Source organism: Bombus vancouverensis, chromosome 14, assembly GCF_051014615.1.
Source record: "Bombus vancouverensis nearcticus chromosome 14, iyBomVanc1_principal, whole genome shotgun sequence".
In the NCBI taxonomy this organism is placed as follows: domain Eukaryota; kingdom Metazoa; phylum Arthropoda; class Insecta; order Hymenoptera; family Apidae; genus Bombus; species Bombus vancouverensis.
In genome coordinates this window covers 13,011,578-13,030,213 of record NC_134924.1, presented here as the reverse complement: position 1 = coordinate 13,030,213, position 18,636 = coordinate 13,011,578, and the positions used below count along the sequence as shown (strand labels likewise).

Here is an 18,636-nt window from a genome sequence, read left to right as displayed (position 1 = left end):
GGCAATGCGAATTGTCACGGCAACGATTTCTGTTTCTAGAATTTAACGGAAATGTGTATTCTTAAACAATCGATCGATCGATTTTTTGAAGCGCCCTCCATCTAGGAAGTCGAATATCGCGCGTGCAGTTATTATGTATACAGGATGATCCAGTTTTCTCCGACCAAACTTTGTCAGGATATTCTATCGGTGTGATATGAATAAGGAAACAATAGGGCATTTGAAACTGTACTAAAAAATTATAATAAACGTACGAAATTAACTATTATTCTATTATCATGATTGAATGGCATAGAACATCGTGACAATGTTTAGCCAAGAAAAGCTGACACACCTTGTACATATCGCGACATATGTATTTATATTTAGAGAATATGTTACATTCGTACGGAACCTCGCGGTGAAATGATGTAAGAATATGTAGGGATGAAAGTATTGTAACCTTATAGGGAAAACAATTAATTACATATAGTTTAAACTTTATAAACGACAAAATATTTTATTACATTTGAAACGGTATATTTATTGTAATGTAAAATACTACTTATTCATTTATTTAAGAGATTTAGTTACTGAGAGATATAACTATTAATAAACAGCTCATCATTTATTTTATGGGATTTATAGCATTAATTGTATATTTAATATAGATTAAAATATGTGAAAATAGCGCCTTATTTTACTTTTACGCAAGTACAATAGTGGCATGTATGTGACTCACGAGAATGTGTAATATGTAGATAGGTATTCTTTACTTTAAAAATTCTTTATTACCAAATTTTATTTATGTACTACGATATAAGTTTATTCGTTTCGTTACAAATACTTTTACCATTTTATATAAGTTTATTATAAATATTAAAAAAGTCATAATTGAAAATTTTGCAACATATATAACTCATTTCAATCATATATTTAATATCTCTGAGCTGTCACTTTCTATCAGTTCTTGAATAACCTCTACTATACTCCTGCGTAGGAGCATGAAAGATTATATCAGTTTTCTTCATTTGTGACAAGAACGATCAAGTAGAGATGTTTTCGAGTGGGCCGAATTATACAAAATTAAAAACGCATCTGCGGCTAGCAGTTAATCGATTAAAGTTGCTTGAGAAAAAGAAAACGGAACTTGCTCAGAAAGCACGGAAAGAAATAGCTGACTACATCGCTGCAGGTAAAGTTGAAAGAGCAAAAATACGGGTTGAACACATTATCAGAGAAGATTACATGGTTGAAGCAATGGAACTCCTCGAAATGTATTGTGATCTTTTGCTTGCACGTTTCGGACTTATTCAACAAATGAAGTATGTATGTCATTCAAATGATTAAACATTACTTTTCCGATTCTATTTTATTGTTTCAATTTTTAATATTACCTTTATTATAATAAATATCATGAAATTATAATAAAATAGTTGTCATTCTATTAGCAAAATGTTATAAAAATCATTAATAACATAATTATTTTTAAATATCATTATATTTATTGTCATAGGAATTTAGATGAAGGTTTAGCGGAAGCTATTTCTACCATAATTTGGGCTGCTCCTAGAATACAAACTGATGTTCAGGAAATTAAAATAATAGCTGATATCTTAATGTCAAAATATGGGAAACAATACACAGAAGCATGTAGGGAAGAAGCAGTACAAACTATATCTGAGAAGTTGAAACATAAAATGAGCGTGCAATCACCATCTAAGCTTCTTGTAGAGAAGTATCTTATAGAGATTGCGAAAAATTATGATGTTGAATACGAACCAGATCCACAGGTAGAAATTATGAAATGAAACTGCTACTGATAATGATAATAATTCCAATTTTATTGTGAGAATGAATATTTTAATTGCAATATCATAGATAATGCAAGAGGGTCAAGATGCTTTATTGATAGATGTTGGAAATAACACAGAAAGAAACAATTTAGACACAGCTTCTGGAGGCTTACCACTGCCAGTTGGATTTATTGGGTTCCCTCAAGCTCCTCTATTACCAAATCCTGCATCTAATCTAATTGTAAGTAATCTCTTTTACTATGTAGCTATTTTGTATTTATACTTTTTATCCAAACTATACCTTTTAGAATTCTGAGAAAGGGCCTATAGGATTTGTAACTCCACCAGGATCATTAGAAAGTAAGGATCAAAATGTTCCTTATAATCCAAATAATGTTTTGTACAACATTCCCTTAGATAACTCAAATGGAGACAAACTTGTGAGTGATATAATTTAAATTCTATAAATTAAATTATTGGATGATTAATGAATTCTTATCTATTAAGGAAAATGATCTGCCTCCATCATATGCATCATTTCCACCTGATTTAAATAAACAGGTAATTTTAAAACAAAAATAATTAAACTCACTAAATATGTAAATGAAAATTAATAATATTATGAATAGTTAGATATATAAGTATATATTTATTTGTTTTTTGGCTTCATAGCCTGAAAAAAGGATTTGACTTATGTATGTCTAACACCCACTCATTTCCATATAACTTTTAAAGCACCAACACATCTACTCGTCTGCATCCCAAACACACATATCCCCCCTTTTAAATTTAATATTAAAAATTATATATACATATACACACACACTACCCTATACTGGCTATAATGCAATTAGTTTGGTATCCATATTATTTCTTTCAAAACTTTTATCCAAAGTATCACCGCTTCTCTTATCCTACCTTCCATTATATCTTCCTCTCTTGATACACTGGAATCTAATCTATAGCAGTTTCTTAATAAATGTTTTAATGTGCTTATCTCTAAACTACATAAAATACATTTTCTTTTCCACTCTTCCGACCAATAACGATTTCCCTCTTCAACATTTCTGCCTCTTACTATCCTTACGATCAGCTATATTAGGTTTATTAATATTTTATGTTTACTTCCAATTTTTCAATTATAGGAGCTGTTATTTATTATTATATTTGTTAAAATGATTATTTGTTATTATTACTTATTATTATTACTTGAAAACTTAGACATATACGTTTATATATTGTGTATTTTGTATTAATTATTATACATTTACGTAATACGTTTATTTATGATTTTTTATTACAGTCCGACCAGAAACCAAAACCTCAACCGCGATCGAAAATGCCGATGAATGATTTTCAGCTTCCAGATTTGCCCGCCGTGCCATCGGAGAATGATTTACCCTCAAATAATCCATCTACTAGCGAAGACATTGATTTTGACGATTTAATGAAGCGCTTTGAAGATTTAAAAAAAAGAAAGTAATTTCTTATTTAAGATATATTACAAATATGTATGTTGTATTACAACAAAAATATAGTGCAGTAGGTATAACTAAAAATAATTCCTATAGTTTAATTATACAATATTGTAAAATTTAAGTAACTTTGAATACTGCAAAACATAATAGTATTGGCAAAATATTATTTGCAATACATCTGAAGTAGAAAACGAGAAGTTACAAATAGATTTAATTTCGAACGTTACATCAATATCATAAATAGCTTAACACTTTAATCTTCTCAAATAATTGAAATCACCAAGTTTAGATTCTTATATAATACGCATTCAACATTTATGAAAGAAAATCATATAAAGAAATGTGTAATATCAAAAACATTCTACAGTGAATTTATTTCGAATATAATTTTCTTTTATCTTTAGAGGAATAGATCACATTAATTGCGATCTATTTGTGATATTGTGCAATGCTATGATATTTCATAGGTATGAATTACAATATTGCTACAATAAAAATCAATTTTCCAATTTGATACAAAAATATTATCATTAATAAAGTACAGTACGGAAACAAACAAAATTTCAAATAGCATTTGTATATATTGTAAAAAGGTGCATGTATATATATATATATACATATATATATATATATATATATATATATATATATAATTACAGTTTATATATTACCAATTATAAGTAAACTTTTTAATTGCTTCAGTTTGAAATGTAAGTATAACAATATAATCTTACATTATTTTCTAAAGATGATATTTTTCATAATATTATTTCGCAGTATTGTAATTCAAAAAATGATAAGAAACTCATTGTAAAGAAAAGTATATAAAATAATAATTCAAAAAAATTAGTATTTATAGATATTGTGGTAAAATATTTAGAAATTTTTTCTTGATACTCCTGCTGTTTTATATGCAAACAGATACACACAAATACAATATTATTGCCACATACGGTATCGTTTTCTTTAAGTAACTACAATGACATTACATTTTTTAATTTTCCCAATCCTCACATTTCTGAAACAGGATTAACGTATTTATTTTAAAAAATTATTTTTTACGAAACTGGCGTAGTATTTAATACAAAGTACAAAAAAAAGTTAAAACCTACCTGCTGTCCTTTTTCAGCCAAACACGTCAATAAATTTTGTGAGTATTCACATTTTTCTCGTTTATTCGCTTCAAGGTAACGAAAACATTCGATAATCGATTCTTCAACGAAGTCTTTCAATTCTGGATCTTGAATACTTTGAATCATCAATGGAATTACTAAATCTTTTTCTGGAAATCCTTTTTGATCTACCTATTAATCAGCAAGTAGTAACAATTATTTAAATAACATAATTATTGTTTATTTCTATTCTTAAATCAAATATGATAGTACTTACAGCATTTAATTCATTGAAAAAACATTGTACTATACACTATAATAAATTAGAATATACATAGAATTATCAGATTAACATAAAATATTGTAGATAATTATAAGGTATTCAACTTAAATTCGTGATGCTTACATCTTGTTGCCGGTCAGTATTATTATTAAAACGTGTGTCCTCGTCATTCATCTCTCCATTATTAAAATCACTTTTCCTATTGCGCGAATCTCTAGAATTCCATGAATCTCGACCGTTGGTTTTACGAATATGTTTTATATTTTGGAAATCTTTAACATTTTCCTTAATCGAGCGGTCGGAGAAGTAAGTATTCGTATTACTATTCCTGTCAGAATTTCTGTATCCATGAATAACTTAATTAAGATATATATGTAATTGCAATAGAAATATATATAGAATATACAGGATGTTTAAAAAAATTGACAATATTTATAAAGTGTGACGCAGAGCTGCACTCAAAAAATATATGTATATGTATATAAAAGGTATTTTATTGACTAAACAAATTTTTTGAGTAAGTCCCATTTCTTCATTTATTTTTTATAGAAACATGCATTTCTACGGTCCAATAATTAATAATTTTCGCTTATTAAAATATTATTATTGCTCAAAATAATTATACCAGTTTTACCTATATCTCTGATTGTTCGTGGATTGATTATATGAAGGTCCACTGTCATTTTTGTCAAAGAAGTTGTTATCATATACCTCTTCCTCGGAACGAGAATCACTTCCTGAACTTTTGTCTTCCGTGGATGTAGAATCTTCCCCATTACCTGTATTCGAACCGGTATAACGGTTCCTACAAGTTTTCAGCACTTTTTGAAAATGTACGTCTATTTGTTGATTTCCGGAACGACATCTTAAAGACTGAAAATAAATTTGTAACTGTAATTAGATTGCGGAAATTTATACAAGTATATATTTTGCTTCGAATCAGTGAGATAGGTAAAACTTTGAAAGAAATACATATTTTCTATAGATAGGATTTATTTATACATTAGTTGGAATAATTTATTATATTTATTTTATATGTACATATTTTTCATAACAGCATTCATGGCATATGTATATCATGCATATCTGCTATTTACTTCCTTATTATCAATATTATAATATTTATAATAATTTAATGACACTAAATATTATTTTTTGAATCATTTAAATTCAAGAAATTTTATACGCTAGATTTGTATAACAACTATAACATAATAAAATATATAAATTCATCATTTTTTGAAACTTACTACTCCCTCACGGAGAAAGAATAAAAGGATACAGCACAAAGTAAACGAAATAAAATTTTTCATGATACACACTGTCAACGTTCCGCCGTTTTAACAAAACAATTATTGAAACCATGTTCTCTTTCGGTCAAATATATAAACGAAATGAACAGGAAAAAGGTGATGATAATAATTGCGTGTCATTCTATCTTTGAAAAGAATTTGAGTTCAGTGGACGTTTCAGTGACATGACGTATCCTGAATTATTCACTTCCGGTCAAATGTAAATTGTGTAACCTATGTAATTGAAACGAATATCAGAATTTTCGTTATCGCGTTAGAATCTTTTTCGCAATCAGGTAAATGTATTTCGTAACGTTAAATAAAAATAATTAATAGCACAAATTAGTTTTATAACAATGATATTCGTTTATTTTTTACGCATTTTAAAATAATATGCAGTGGTATATATTACATTAAAAGAGAACGATTTTTAAATAGCGGAAATAATATAATTTCCCGCTATTTAAGATATCCAATAATATCTATTGTAATCGTAGAGGGGGGGGGAGGGGGATAAAAGAGAGAGGATATATGAAAGTGATTGAAGGCTAAAAACTGCAAGGAAATCTACTGTGAATTTTGATAGAGAACTGTTGTTCTTCTAGCTTGGAAATACAAAATGCATATTAAATTTCTTGTAAGTACAAATCTTTCATTTATTCAAATTTGCATAATAAACAAATCATTTGCTTATTTTTAATGGCCCAATTTGATTCAGAAATGACAAAAAGTCATTTAAATAATCGCCAATACGTACAAATTTTGTATATAAATCGTACATCGTATATTATAAGCAAGTAAATTTAATTATTATTAATTATTTTAAATTAAATTTGAATTGAAAATTCTAAGTAGTATTGTTATTAATATTATGGTGATAGTAGAATGAATTTTACTTAAGTCTTCTTTATTCAATGATACTTATATAGTAAAATGATAATAAATAAAAGAAAATAAGATAAAGTAATAAAAATAAATAGAACGTGATATTCAATTGTGAAAGAGCAATGGATCAGAAAAACGTTCGCGTGAAAGCGAAACAACTAGAAAATGAATTCTCTAACATGAGAGTTAAATTCATTGATCAATTAAACATATCCGAAAGCAGAAATTAAAACTTAATGACAGATTTCGTTTTATTTGAAAAAGTCTATTTACTTTCGATGTTTCTGTTATTCACCTTTTCCATCAATTTATTTAGCTTTTAACGAATGCAGTTCTTACGGTCGCAATTGACATTCCATGGGCCAGCAATCACCGATTTTATAAAGGTGATCAACTATCATCGAGTAGCAAACACAACTCGAAGTCAATAATAAAAAAAGATAACGAAGAATTACAAGCGCAGAAAATCAAAGAAACTAAAAACGTAATGAATAGATACATAAAAGTAGGAAAGGAAGAAAATATAGATCCTTGGAAATTATCAGAAGATACAGATCGAATACAATTTCAAGTAGAAGGTCATGAAGGACCAAAAACGTACCTTTTTGGATTTGATACTGGAAATGGGTAAATAATTGAAGTCTTAGAATTGAATTTTATTTGTGATGTAATTAAATAAAATTAATTTATCTATAATAACTTGTATGTAGATTAAGACAATTATTGTGTTGAAAAATTATACGCATTGTTAAATTGGTTTTGTAATACATAGTAAAATAGCAAGTTTAAAAAATTTAATTAATGTTGACATTTCTGTAAATAACGATTTAGAAAATCAATAGTTCGAGAAATAATAACATTTGCGTATAGTAAATCAAACGTACTGTATGATAGATTAAATTAATTTTTTCCCTATATTACTGACATATACTTCAAATAGTTAAAAACAGAATTGGAGAACATAATTACCAGACAATAAAAATTCCAATTGTCATTTATAAAAACTAGATTTATTTATTATAAACGTCCAATTTTTTTAGTATACATATACATCGTTAGAAAACATTACATATGCTTAGAGGTATTTAATTAACAATATACCATATATTTATTGCAGAAAGAATAGACAATACAGATTAGAAGAAAGGCATCGCGATGGTACGATAAAAGGACAATATGGTTATTATGATGCGCAAGGAAAATTAAGGAAGATTCAGTACGTAGCTAAGCCTTGTGAAGGATATACTGAAATACATCACGAAAGTAATGTAAGAAAGATAAAAAATTAATTAAAAATCATACTTCTTTATTTAAATATATTAAATTTCAATATTTCAAAATTCGTACATTACTACGCATCAAAGTAAATGAAATATTAAGTAATCTAAATTACCATTCTATTAAAAGTTAATTGAATAGAAACAATGAATGATATTATAAAAGATGAAATTTGGAAAAAATAGAATGTCTTCCACATAAAGTTTGTTCTTAATATGGTAGATTCGAAAAAGTAAATAGTGCATACTTAAAAAAGAAAAAAAAAAAGAAACAACAGCCGTCAATGAAAAGTAAAAGCTAAATTTAAACGCAGATTTAAATATGCTATTAGCGAGAAGACTGTTAAGAAGGTACATATCCATATACATTTATATGTGTATGTGTGTATGTGTGTGTATATATATACACACACACGCATGCACGCGCGCGCGCGCTCACACACACACACTTACATATAATGTATATTTTTCTAAATGTCACTGAGTTTCAAATTCCAGAATTTGCGAAAGTAATTTTCTCATTTAATCAAAGCTAATTTTCTCAAGGACTTTTTATAATATTCATGTTGTCTAATTAATAACTATGTAACAATGTTGCTATTACCTAAAAATCTTCCAATTCATACTCGTTCGGATTAATCATTAAATCATCAATATTAACGAAATACCCTCGCCATTAATATCTGGTTTTAGGTAAAGTTAAATATAGGATTAAATTAATAATACTATTTCAGAACTTTGAATATATTAACATCCTCGCTTATTCAATCATCAATAACTAATTTTGATTAGTAATGTGCAATTAATTCTGGAATTAATCAATCAAAACTAGTATTGGAAAAAGAGTATTTTAGTATTAGTATTGAGTACAAGATCTGAATATATGTACAATAACACCATATTAATAAATAAACTACAGATATTCATGCAAATGTATATTTTTATAAAAAATAGATACAGAAACAGAATATATATATCAAAATTTGTTTTGTCAATAGAGATTTAAGAAAAAGTACCTTTTTATTTTGCATATCTTTTTTATGTATTTAACAGATCTTAATACATTATATATGTACATCTGCATAAATATTTACTGCCTACTTATAATCAATGTAGATCTGTATTCAAAAAAAATTTCAATAAAATTATTAACGTAAAATATATACTTTCAAAAAATTCTCTTCTCTTTAGTTAATAATTGATATTCATATATCTATATTGTCATACATAATTTTTAATTAATATTTGTGCAGTAGTGTTAAACAACTATTTGCATAAATAATATGTCATTTTAAACTAAATAAATAGGTTTAAAGTAATTATTAAAAATTTAATTTTTTATGAAATTACCTTAGAAATTTCTATCTTTTTAAAATAACTATTTTTATATCCTAGAAATTAAGTTTGTCCTAAATTGATTCTCTCATTCTTGTTGAATAGAACTCTTTTACATTATATTATTTTCTTTTCACGTCTTCAACCCTTTATTAAACTTTTAATTTAAAAAATGAGATTCTATAACATTAAAACATTAGCACAAAAGAACATAATTAACCTCATTTAATTATTATAACAAAAACTTCTAATTTTTTTAAAATATTCAAATATTTTTGAACATAAAAATTAATTCTTCAAGATATTAATATATCTACTTCTGAAAATGTTATTCATTACAACCAATCAGTGCAACTAAAAGTACAATCAACAATGTACAGCTCATATCACATTTTTACAAGCTTCTGTGCATGTCTCATATAGATTTTTACATAAATGGTCTCGTGGAATACATCACGAGATGAACATAATTTGCAAACGCTCATCTAACTTCAACGTCAATTTTTCTGTATTCATTCTGTATTTTTTCATACTGTATTCCTTTTATTATTTTCCCATTTCTATCTTACTTCAATTTCTTATCATCAGTTCCGTATGATGAACTCTTACTTATTTTGGACATTCCGATCATTCTTTGCAAAAGTAAACAAACTGAAACGGTGAAATTAAAAGTATTAATATTTAAACAATATATAGAACAAACATAAAACTGTGTATCATATTAAAATACCTACTTAAGAAGATACTACTCGCTCCTATCGAGAAATAAATTATCGATCCAGACAAGAGAATAATAATCAAATAATAAAGAATTGGTGCATTCACTACCACTGCCCAGAAAATTATATTAACGAGTGAATTATATCTTCTTTTTAATGTAATCTTTTCTAATTTGGGTACCCCACTAAGTTCAAAGAAATCACCTGTTTGTTCAAAACTTTCTGCCATACGATCCTAAAGAAAAAAAAAACAAAAGTAAGAATAATTTCATAGCTAATTTCATTAATTTGAAATGAAATCATACTTTTTTCTCATAATGTTTATGTAACCATTCTTCAGCACCTTTCTCGTCTTCTGGCACTTCTTCTAACGGTATCCTGAAAAGACATATGTACGCAGTGATCCGTTTTCCCTGCAGTAAGTTTGTTAATGTTGGTTTTACAGGATCATCTGACTTAAACTGCAGTTGCATGTCATAAATGTCAGAAATTTTGCCCCGCATATGCGGTAAACTTGCTACAAAACCCTTCGTTCGAGGTGTTAAGTGATAATTTAATATTGGAAGATTCGCTTTTTGGGCGAATTTTTGACTGGCTTCTAGTTTTTCTGTTGTAAATCGTGTTCCCTCGGCACATAAAAGCAACTGCATAAAGTAAAATAATAATTAAAAAATTATTTCCGTAAAACAAACAATCTTAAGAGTAAGTTTAAGATATATTAAAAATCACAGTAAAAATATGACAAAATTAAAGATCAAATGATTGAAATTGAATATCAAAAGGAAAATTCTTACCGATATACTATCTGGGTAATTTACAAGCTCTTTAATTTGAGAGGTGATTACTTCTTTATCTTTTTCCCAATTTCTTTCCATAAATATATATCCAGCAAATCTCCATGCCCACCCTAATATTGGAACATACTGTAATGATTTTTTTACATATGCTTTGCAATTCTGAAATATGCAAAATTTCACAATATTAGAAGGTAATCGAGTTACTTTCAATTTATCTTTTATGTAGAATTTTAAAACCAACACCAAGTACTCCTGTACGTTCACATATGATCCATCCACAAAGCCAATCTATTTCATATCTATGGTTCATTAATATATATTTATGATTTTTTTTAAATTTTTCTACATCATCCTTATTCATATAAAGTACAATGTCTAATTCAGACCACCATTCTGGTACAAATACTAACTCTGGAAATGTAATTTCAATTATACAGGATAAGAAAAAACATTTTCTTTCTATTTAATTTCTATGTCAGAAAAGAATTATATTCAAGAACTATAATATATTAACATTCAGATTAACTAGCTACTGAAGAAACTAGTTACAAGAAATAATATATTTAATAAAATTAATAAAATTAAGATAAGAATTTAAAAATTTATATAAAGCAAAAATATTTCAAAATTGAATAATTAACATAACTTACGACTATATAAGGAATAGCAGAGATAGCAGTTAATCTTGCGATAAAGATATATGGAAAAAGGTCTAAGACCAAAGTACAAAAGACACTGGAAAAAATTGATGATCAGGCCCGATGTAAGAAAAGTTATACCAAATATAACATAAATCACATTAGATTGCTTCAATACTGATAACAATCCCATCTTTCACAATCTTTTTACATGTGTTCTTACAATGATAAAACATACATATATATCTCTTGAAGATTTTTAATTTTAATATCTGTAAAAAAGTTAAACATGTTGAATACACATTGATAACAATTCAGTTTTAATTAATGAGATAAAATAGAACATTTCAAGTTTGTCAACCTTTAATCATAATTGAACTTTTAACCAGAGGTTTCTATTTCATGTATATCTAAATATACATATGTATACATATATTAAATTTTCATACAATTCTTGGAACACAGATATCCATATATGGGAGATCTCTATTCCACATATATTTAAATACATGAACATACGAGTATTAATGCCATTAATAATAGTTTTAATATAGCAGTCACAGTTTTGAATGTGTATTAAGAAAACGTTAATAATAAGCTAAATAAAACATTAGCGATAATAATCAATTAAAAGAATCGAAGGCAAATCTTAATTAAGATTTCGGCCGTATAAGTTTTGAATTTTTCAATTACACCTGTCATTTCATTGATGATGATTTCTTCTACAAAAGTGTATTCTTATAAACTGTACTAGTTTTACAATATTTACAAAAGATTCTATCCTTCTCCAATGATTCCTTGCAACTTTCAAATTTTGTGCCACAACAGCAATTCAATATGTAAGTGATATAATTAGACTGTGGATGCGTAGTTTTATATGTCGAAAATACGCAAAATATATGCTAAATTTATTTATCATTTTACAATATAATACATATAAAAGGGTACAATATAACATATAACATGCATACAATGTAATATAAGCATATGATATGCAGGAGTTACTTATTATTTATTGCAATTTACATTACAATAAGTAATAATGATCTTTTCCATATTTTCAATTGTTAGTCGATGTTTTTTTATTAGACAAAATTCGTTTACGGAAAGAATATGTTCTTTCAACATTACAGGATGTGATAGGTGCGTATTTAAACTTTTCTAATATTGTGCTTCCATTTCCATTTATGAACCATGTAAGATTTTTCTCTGTCTAGATAGTATTTTGAATCCTGAATCTTTTTGGAGAATATAGCTACATTTTACTCTAACATTTTACTCCACAGGCAGTAGGTACATGATCTATTTTTCGAGTCAAATCTTCGACCAACTTCATTGATTCATTTAATAATAACATGTTTGTTTCCAATTTTGTTATGGTAATACGGAAGAGTGCAGAAATTAGCTTCAATAAACGCTAATTCTTCAGAAAGATTTTCATCCTTTAAAATCTCTTGGGCTGATTTAGTACAAGCTACATTTTTTTCTTTAAGGTTTTCTTTAAGGTTTTGTTCAAGATTCAACAATCTTGAAATAAATGAGAATTTAAGTATCATGTACAGAATTAATGATTCAATTAATTTTAATGAACTGATACATTACTAAATACACTTACCTCTTTAATAATATGCACATATCTTGCGTAAAATATCGCTGCCTTTAACTATGTTCCCCATTGTATTAAAATAGGTTCAGATGATAATGGAACATTTGGTAATCTTTTTATGTAAGCTTCAATGCTATGTGAAACTCTTAAATATATTTGCATCAAAAAAACAAATAAATTTATTGACCAAAGGGAAGTGTAGTCTCACTTTCTCCATTATTCTGCGCAAGCCATGTTAGAAGTAACATGTTAGTAACAGTTAACAACAAAATAATTTTAAACCTCTCCTACAATATTTTTATTGCAGAATTCACAGATTGTGGAATCAGTGATCTGATTTATTTTGTCCAATTCTTTACAAGCAAATGAGTAACGCATTGAAGCTGCTATTATCATCTTTTTCATATAATGTACTAACTATCATGTTTGCTATATAACAATTAACTTTATCTGTCATTTCATCAACTGAAATGCAAATAATGTTTTTCCTACCAATATCATTTTGTACACTTCGAATAATTTGTTTTATAGCAATCTTGTAAGTAATTTTTTCTTAGAATTAACTCGTTAGGAATATTTTGATTTTCCAAAAAATTCCAGTTTTCCAAAAAATTTACAAATAAAACATTGTTTAAACGCCATAAAATAAACTTATTTTTCCTTGCCATGACCATCATATCGAATGTTGTCATACAAATCTTCCAATTTTGCTTCAGCATTTCTTCTGTGCATATCAGTATTGGTATGTTGTTTTAACTAAAATTTTCATTCACATAAAATCTAAATCACAAGATTAATAAAAAAAAAAGAAAAATGATATTAGATACTTAAAGTCATCATATATTTATAATATAATAATATTATTGTTCTGTTTATAATAGTATTATTGTTATGTTTATCATTTGATCACATACTTCTTCATTGCAGGACTCACAAGCAATTGTATCACCATTGATAATCAAATGTATATCTGCAATTTCAGATACCTCTGTTTTTATCATTACATATTTTTGCTTGTTTTCAGCATTGCACGATTAATGGAACACTTATGATATTTGTATTTTACTAATATTACAATGCAATTGATTGCGATATTAGACTTTGTAGATAACTTGTTATTATTTATATCACTCATGATTCATCATATCACAACATTGCAACAAGTGGTTTTTATAACCCACTCGTATGATATCATGAGACAATATTATGGATAAAGTAGAGATATAATATAGATCTGTTGTCAATATGAAATATAATAAGAGTATGCGATGAGAAAGTTGCAAGAAACGTGTTAACATGATATTTGCCAACATTTAATGTCTAATTTTGGACATTTATATGAAATATGCAGAACATATACAATATGTAATTTATACAAAGTAAGGAATATTTTTGTATAACCCTCTAATGACAAAACATATTTCTATCTTGGTTCAATATCTTTTCCTATTTTCTATAAAAATATGCATTTACATAAACATCCACAATCTAGATATAACATTAGGAAAGCAGAATTCTATCATATAAAACAGCATTGAATTAAAATTGTTTCCAACATATTCAGCTGTTTTTGTTTATACTTGGATATTTGTTTTTCAATGTTTGAATATATGTTTCAATATAAAATGATTAATTGTTTTATAGCATCGACAAATAAGTTGGGGAACATCCTCTCAAGCTTTTCTTCATTTTTTTTTTTTTTCTAACCATGGTTTTCAAAACATAGTTTCAAGTAGCTGTTTCTTTATTACTTCTTTCTTATAAACTTTATAATTTGGCACTCGTAATTAGTATCTAATAATATATTGTGCGTACTGTAATTTATAGGCTGCAAATTATAAATATATTTTGGGTATCTACTCAATTATGGTATTATATCCTTCATCACCCATATAATAAATAGCTTCATCTTCATCAAGCTTTGCATGCTATATCACCCAACTTCTTTGTTTCAACATTTAAAGCATATATGTATGTAATTGAGAAAATATATTTACTCTATCAAAATTATACCAATAATGTAGTTCAATTTATATAAATGAATATTATCTCTTTATTATAAATTTCTTCATAATAATGAAGACACATCTAGGAAATAAACAATCACAACACGATAATTATTACCCATAATGTCAAAGATCTATGTATGGCATTGATCAGTGTCAATATACTATACACGTGTACGTGTATATACAGAATTATGCAGAAAATATGAATCTTTACATGTATACAGAAATCAAAATGAATTGTATCATTCGTATATTAGGAATATGAATTTTCTATTTCTTAATACACGTTATACGTGTCCCGTGTACACGTGTCACTTTATTATCCATTCAAAACTTTGACTTTTATTTCTAACCATACATACACACTTAAAACAAAAATTCGGAGACATTTTTAAATAAAACGTTTTTTAAAGTGAAGCATAACACAACGATTAAAATTGTTAGAAAAACAATTTGATATTTTAAAATTTTATAAATATCAGGAATATAAGATACCTTTTAACTATGTATTAGTCGCACACAATAGGATAAATATTATCATGGAATTATATCGCTACTTGATTGTATACGTTAATCATACATAATTTCTAAACTTTATTTATATAATACAGGAGAGATTTCGCAAGATGAAATTCATTATTTTTCTTCATACTATTTATATGTACCTGATTTCTTTCGAATGAAATAAATAACCTCATTCTTTGTTGACAGAAAGACACATTGCAGACAATTATTATTGGCCAAAAAGTATGAAAATTTTTTAAAAATCATATTCAAGAATGAAATAAATATTACGAAGACAATAAAGTAATGTATGCGAAGAAGGAACCGATCGTCACTTAGTTATGGAAAAGAAGATCAGTAAACGATATAAATATTTAAATTCATATAGTAGAACGAACAAAATTTGTTAAAATTGAAATACAATTAATGAGAAAATATATTATATTAAAAAACGTTCTTAATTTTAGGAAAAAGAAAACAAAACACTTGAAACAATTAACAAATTTTCACAATTCAACTCACCCAACTTAAATCATTTCTAAAATCTCGGGTCAAACAATTATCGCGTGCAAAGTGCTGGAAGACACTAACTTCTGAATAACTTCAACTTCTGTGTGCCTTTATTTACATGGTATTCACGTACGCGTAAAAGAAGAGATCGAAGAACGCTGATTGGTTGAATAAAACATCGGTTCTTGATCACTAACTAATGAATATCATTTCTGATGATCAGGTGATACTGTTGTTCAATAAATAGAATTATGTAAGAATATATTCCATATTTGGTGTTTATCTAAGAATTTATTTTATGTAGGTTGGTGTCCATGCCGCCCCCAGTACAGTGCGCGAAAAATTGAAAACAATTATCAGAGTACAAGAGCATAAGAGCAGAATATCATTCTTATTACAGAAGTAAGTGTTTATTACTGTTTACTATCACGAGAATTTTATATACATATGTAGAAAAAGAAGGAGATCAGAGAATGTCGTCATTCACATTGTAAGAAATTGCTAAGTCAATAAAAAGAAAGAAACGTGTACATTAATATATGGAAATGCAATAGTTGTATACATATTGTAGTAAAAGGAACACGTCTATGTACAGGCTATCCCACGCAGCTGGAACAATCTATAATGTTAAAATGATGGAAAATAGAAAACAATTTCATTAGGAAAAATTACACACATGTACTACGTGATTCATCGCTGGAAACCACTTAATTCTTTTTAATGAAATGTTTTTCTATTTGCTGCCGTTTTAACGCTATGGCTTGTTCCAGTTGCATAGAACACCTTGTATACACACATACGTTACATAATATATTATTGTTCAAAAGTACATGGCTCGAATGTAATTTATTTGCAAAACTACAAGAATGATGTTATCTTTATTAGAGCTATTGTATAATATTATGATACGACAAAATATATTTATAAAAATTAATATCAGTAGGTATCAAATATTATACGGCTGTTTTGATTGTCAAACTATAGAAAAGCTGGAGATGAAGAAAAATTGATCGTGCAGAACTTTCAAAAAATCAAAAACGGTACAAAATCGCAGAATGTGGCATGCACATTGTAAACACGATTTTCTCGGTACCGCGTTCTCTGAAGTGGCCAACACGACATAAATTATACTTGACCGATTGACTTTAAAAGCATACATTACCAAGCGTATCATATAAATTAGAATAATCAACAGATTGTTTGTTTCATTTCTTTCTTATCTGCGAAAGATCATCTCGCTGAATGACTAAGTGATTTAAGCAACGCGTATCCAGTTCAGAATTTATACAAGTTCGTTGATGAAATACGGTATCATTTCCTGTTAACGAATCAATTAATATCTTCGATTAAAAAAGCTTTAAAAAATACCACTCCATGTCGGAATTTACTGTAAAAGGTGGAAAATACGTTCTTCGTATCGCATTCCACTTCAATAATTAAATAATATGGCGTACACGGTTTATGGGGAATATTTTGATAAAGTTAAAAAGATTCAATTGAGATCTTTTTTCTTAATATCTGAAAATATATTGGGATCATACATTATAAAGCATTTACAACAAACACAATAATTAAACACTTAATATTATACACTATATATAAACTTAATATTTATCAAGATATAATACACAAGCCACGATAAAGAGATCGAACAGTATTTGTTGGTAATATTTAATGAGCCGATATAAATATTCGAAGTTGGACGCGGAAGTTGTAGCTTAAACCGTTTCTTTTCAGCATACAACTTAATATTAACGAGATTAATTTCAACTTAATATCAACAGTTAAATGTTACAAATACAGAAAAGTTACCTGTAGCTTATAGTAATGCAATCGATAGTGTTTTATCAGGAATGAATTATTAATTAAAAAGAATTGTTATATGTATATGTCCTCTTGCCCTGATCCAAATAATGTTGTATTCGATGAATTTGCGTTGAACACACAAAAATTAGGCTTACTTTTACGCCTTTCCCGCCTTTTAAATTCCGACTTGCCACACCATCCGCATCAAATACATGAACAGTGTATTTGCGTGTTTTATCCATGTACGAATCATTTTAACACTAAACTTACCACCACCGGTAAGATTAACCGTGTCCAAACTTTTGTGCACAATTTCCTACACATAACGTTATCACATCGTTGTTTATTTTGACGACTTTTCTTAAAATATGTATACAATAAATTTTTCAGTATTTACTTCTCCTCTCATTTTCTTTTTTTCCAAAAAATATACGTAGCCTCTCCTACCTATCGCGACCGATCAATTTGATCGGTCGAAAAATTTATGATATTTACTTACTTAATTATTTTCAGGCCGCAGAGTTGGATGACATAGTGTACAATTTTATAATTCGAAGAGAGAGGGAGGGAGGGAGGGAGGGAGGGAGGGAGGGAGGGAGGGAGGGAGGGA

At 27.4% G+C, this 18,636-nt stretch overlaps 4 protein-coding genes and 1 long non-coding RNA gene across 8 annotated transcripts; 2 read left to right on the top strand and 3 right to left on the bottom strand.

Moving 5' to 3' along the window:
* Positions 1 to 725: 725 nt before the first annotated feature.
* Positions 726 to 3,510, top strand: Ist1 (increased sodium tolerance 1-like protein). Of its 2 annotated transcripts, XM_076624368.1 has the most exons (7): positions 726 to 744; positions 980 to 1,304; positions 1,496 to 1,772; positions 1,861 to 2,016; positions 2,084 to 2,215; positions 2,283 to 2,336; positions 3,079 to 3,510. In XM_076624368.1, the coding sequence occupies exons 2-7, from the start codon at positions 1,036 to 1,038 to the stop codon at positions 3,256 to 3,258; spliced, it is 1,068 nt and encodes a 355-aa protein (XP_076480483.1). In that variant the 5' UTR covers positions 726 to 744; positions 980 to 1,035; the 3' UTR covers positions 3,259 to 3,510. The 2 variants fall into 2 exon arrangements, with proteins under 2 accessions (XP_076480483.1, XP_033188865.1); XM_033332974.2 differs by lacking the exon at positions 726 to 744 and having other exon boundaries at positions 771 to 1,304.
* Positions 3,511 to 4,013: 503 nt separating this feature from the next.
* Positions 4,014 to 6,389, bottom strand: Obp59a (Odorant-binding protein 59a). Its single transcript, XM_033332977.2, has 6 exons — positions 5,899 to 6,389; positions 5,283 to 5,521; positions 4,772 to 4,988; positions 4,643 to 4,678; positions 4,366 to 4,557; positions 4,014 to 4,271 (listed from the first exon to the last, which is right to left on the bottom strand). The coding sequence occupies exons 1-6, from the start codon at positions 5,959 to 5,961 to the stop codon at positions 4,248 to 4,250; spliced, it is 771 nt and encodes a 256-aa protein (XP_033188868.1). The 5' UTR covers positions 5,962 to 6,389; the 3' UTR covers positions 4,014 to 4,247.
* A 65-nt stretch (positions 6,390 to 6,454) lies between these two features.
* LOC117156178 (uncharacterized) lies at positions 6,455 to 18,617 on the top strand. 3 transcript variants are annotated; one of them, XM_076624370.1, is made up of 5 exons: positions 6,455 to 6,577; positions 7,142 to 7,452; positions 7,943 to 8,093; positions 16,525 to 16,622; positions 18,540 to 18,617. In XM_076624370.1, the coding sequence occupies exons 1-5, from the start codon at positions 6,560 to 6,562 to the stop codon at positions 18,559 to 18,561; spliced, it is 600 nt and encodes a 199-aa protein (XP_076480485.1). In that variant the 5' UTR covers positions 6,455 to 6,559; the 3' UTR covers positions 18,562 to 18,617. The 3 variants fall into 3 exon arrangements, with proteins under 3 accessions (XP_076480485.1, XP_033188873.2, XP_076480486.1); XM_076624371.1 differs by having other exon boundaries at positions 6,466 to 6,577; positions 7,158 to 7,452; XM_033332982.2 differs by lacking the exons at positions 16,525 to 16,622; positions 18,540 to 18,617 and adding an exon at positions 15,918 to 16,237 and having other exon boundaries at positions 6,457 to 6,577.
* Positions 8,115 to 16,371, bottom strand: LOC117156174 (1-acyl-sn-glycerol-3-phosphate acyltransferase gamma). Its single transcript, XM_033332972.2, has 7 exons — positions 16,233 to 16,371; positions 11,604 to 11,863; positions 11,195 to 11,364; positions 10,951 to 11,112; positions 10,462 to 10,800; positions 10,172 to 10,391; positions 8,115 to 10,088 (listed from the first exon to the last, which is right to left on the bottom strand). The coding sequence occupies exons 2-7, from the start codon at positions 11,782 to 11,784 to the stop codon at positions 10,003 to 10,005; spliced, it is 1,158 nt and encodes a 385-aa protein (XP_033188863.1). The 5' UTR covers positions 11,785 to 11,863; positions 16,233 to 16,371; the 3' UTR covers positions 8,115 to 10,002.
* Positions 13,469 to 15,925, bottom strand: LOC143303588 (uncharacterized). The gene is made up of 3 exons (XR_013060076.1): positions 15,322 to 15,925; positions 14,112 to 14,167; positions 13,469 to 13,953 (listed from the first exon to the last, which is right to left on the bottom strand). It is a non-coding gene; the product is annotated as an uncharacterized LOC143303588 (long non-coding RNA).
* Positions 18,618 to 18,636: the final 19 nt, after the last annotated feature.

Excerpts from the sequence above, each read along its gene's own strand:
- LOC117156174 (XM_033332972.2), bottom strand. The coding sequence starts at position 11,784 with ATGGGATTGTTATCAGTATTGAAGCAATCTAATGTGATTTATGTTATA. Across the intron at positions 10,801-10,950 it reads ATTACCCAGATAGTATATCG|TTGCTTTTATGTGCCGAGGG; the intron begins GTAAGAATTTTC and ends TACTTTATGCAG. Across the intron at positions 10,392-10,461 it reads ATAAACATTATGAGAAAAAA|GATCGTATGGCAGAAAGTTT; the intron begins GTATGATTTCAT and ends TTTTTTCTTTAG.
- LOC117156178 (XM_076624370.1), top strand. Across the intron at positions 7,453-7,942 it reads GGATTTGATACTGGAAATGG|AAAGAATAGACAATACAGAT; the intron begins GTAAATAATTGA and ends TATTTATTGCAG. Across the intron at positions 16,623-18,539 it reads ATATCATTCTTATTACAGAA|GCCGCAGAGTTGGATGACAT; the intron begins GTAAGTGTTTAT and ends AATTATTTTCAG.
- Ist1 (XM_076624368.1), top strand. The coding sequence starts at position 1,036 with ATGTTTTCGAGTGGGCCGAATTATACAAAATTAAAAACGCATCTGCGG. Across the intron at positions 1,305-1,495 it reads GGACTTATTCAACAAATGAA|GAATTTAGATGAAGGTTTAG; the intron begins GTATGTATGTCA and ends TTATTGTCATAG. Across the intron at positions 2,017-2,083 it reads ATCCTGCATCTAATCTAATT|AATTCTGAGAAAGGGCCTAT; the intron begins GTAAGTAATCTC and ends TATACCTTTTAG.
- Obp59a (XM_033332977.2), bottom strand. The coding sequence starts at position 5,961 with ATGAAAAATTTTATTTCGTTTACTTTGTGCTGTATCCTTTTATTCTTT. Across the intron at positions 4,679-4,771 it reads ATACTGACCGGCAACAAGAT|TGTATAGTACAATGTTTTTT; the intron begins GTAAGCATCACG and ends AATTTATTATAG. Across the intron at positions 4,558-4,642 it reads TTTTCAATGAATTAAATGCT|GTAGATCAAAAAGGATTTCC; the intron begins GTAAGTACTATC and ends GCTGATTAATAG.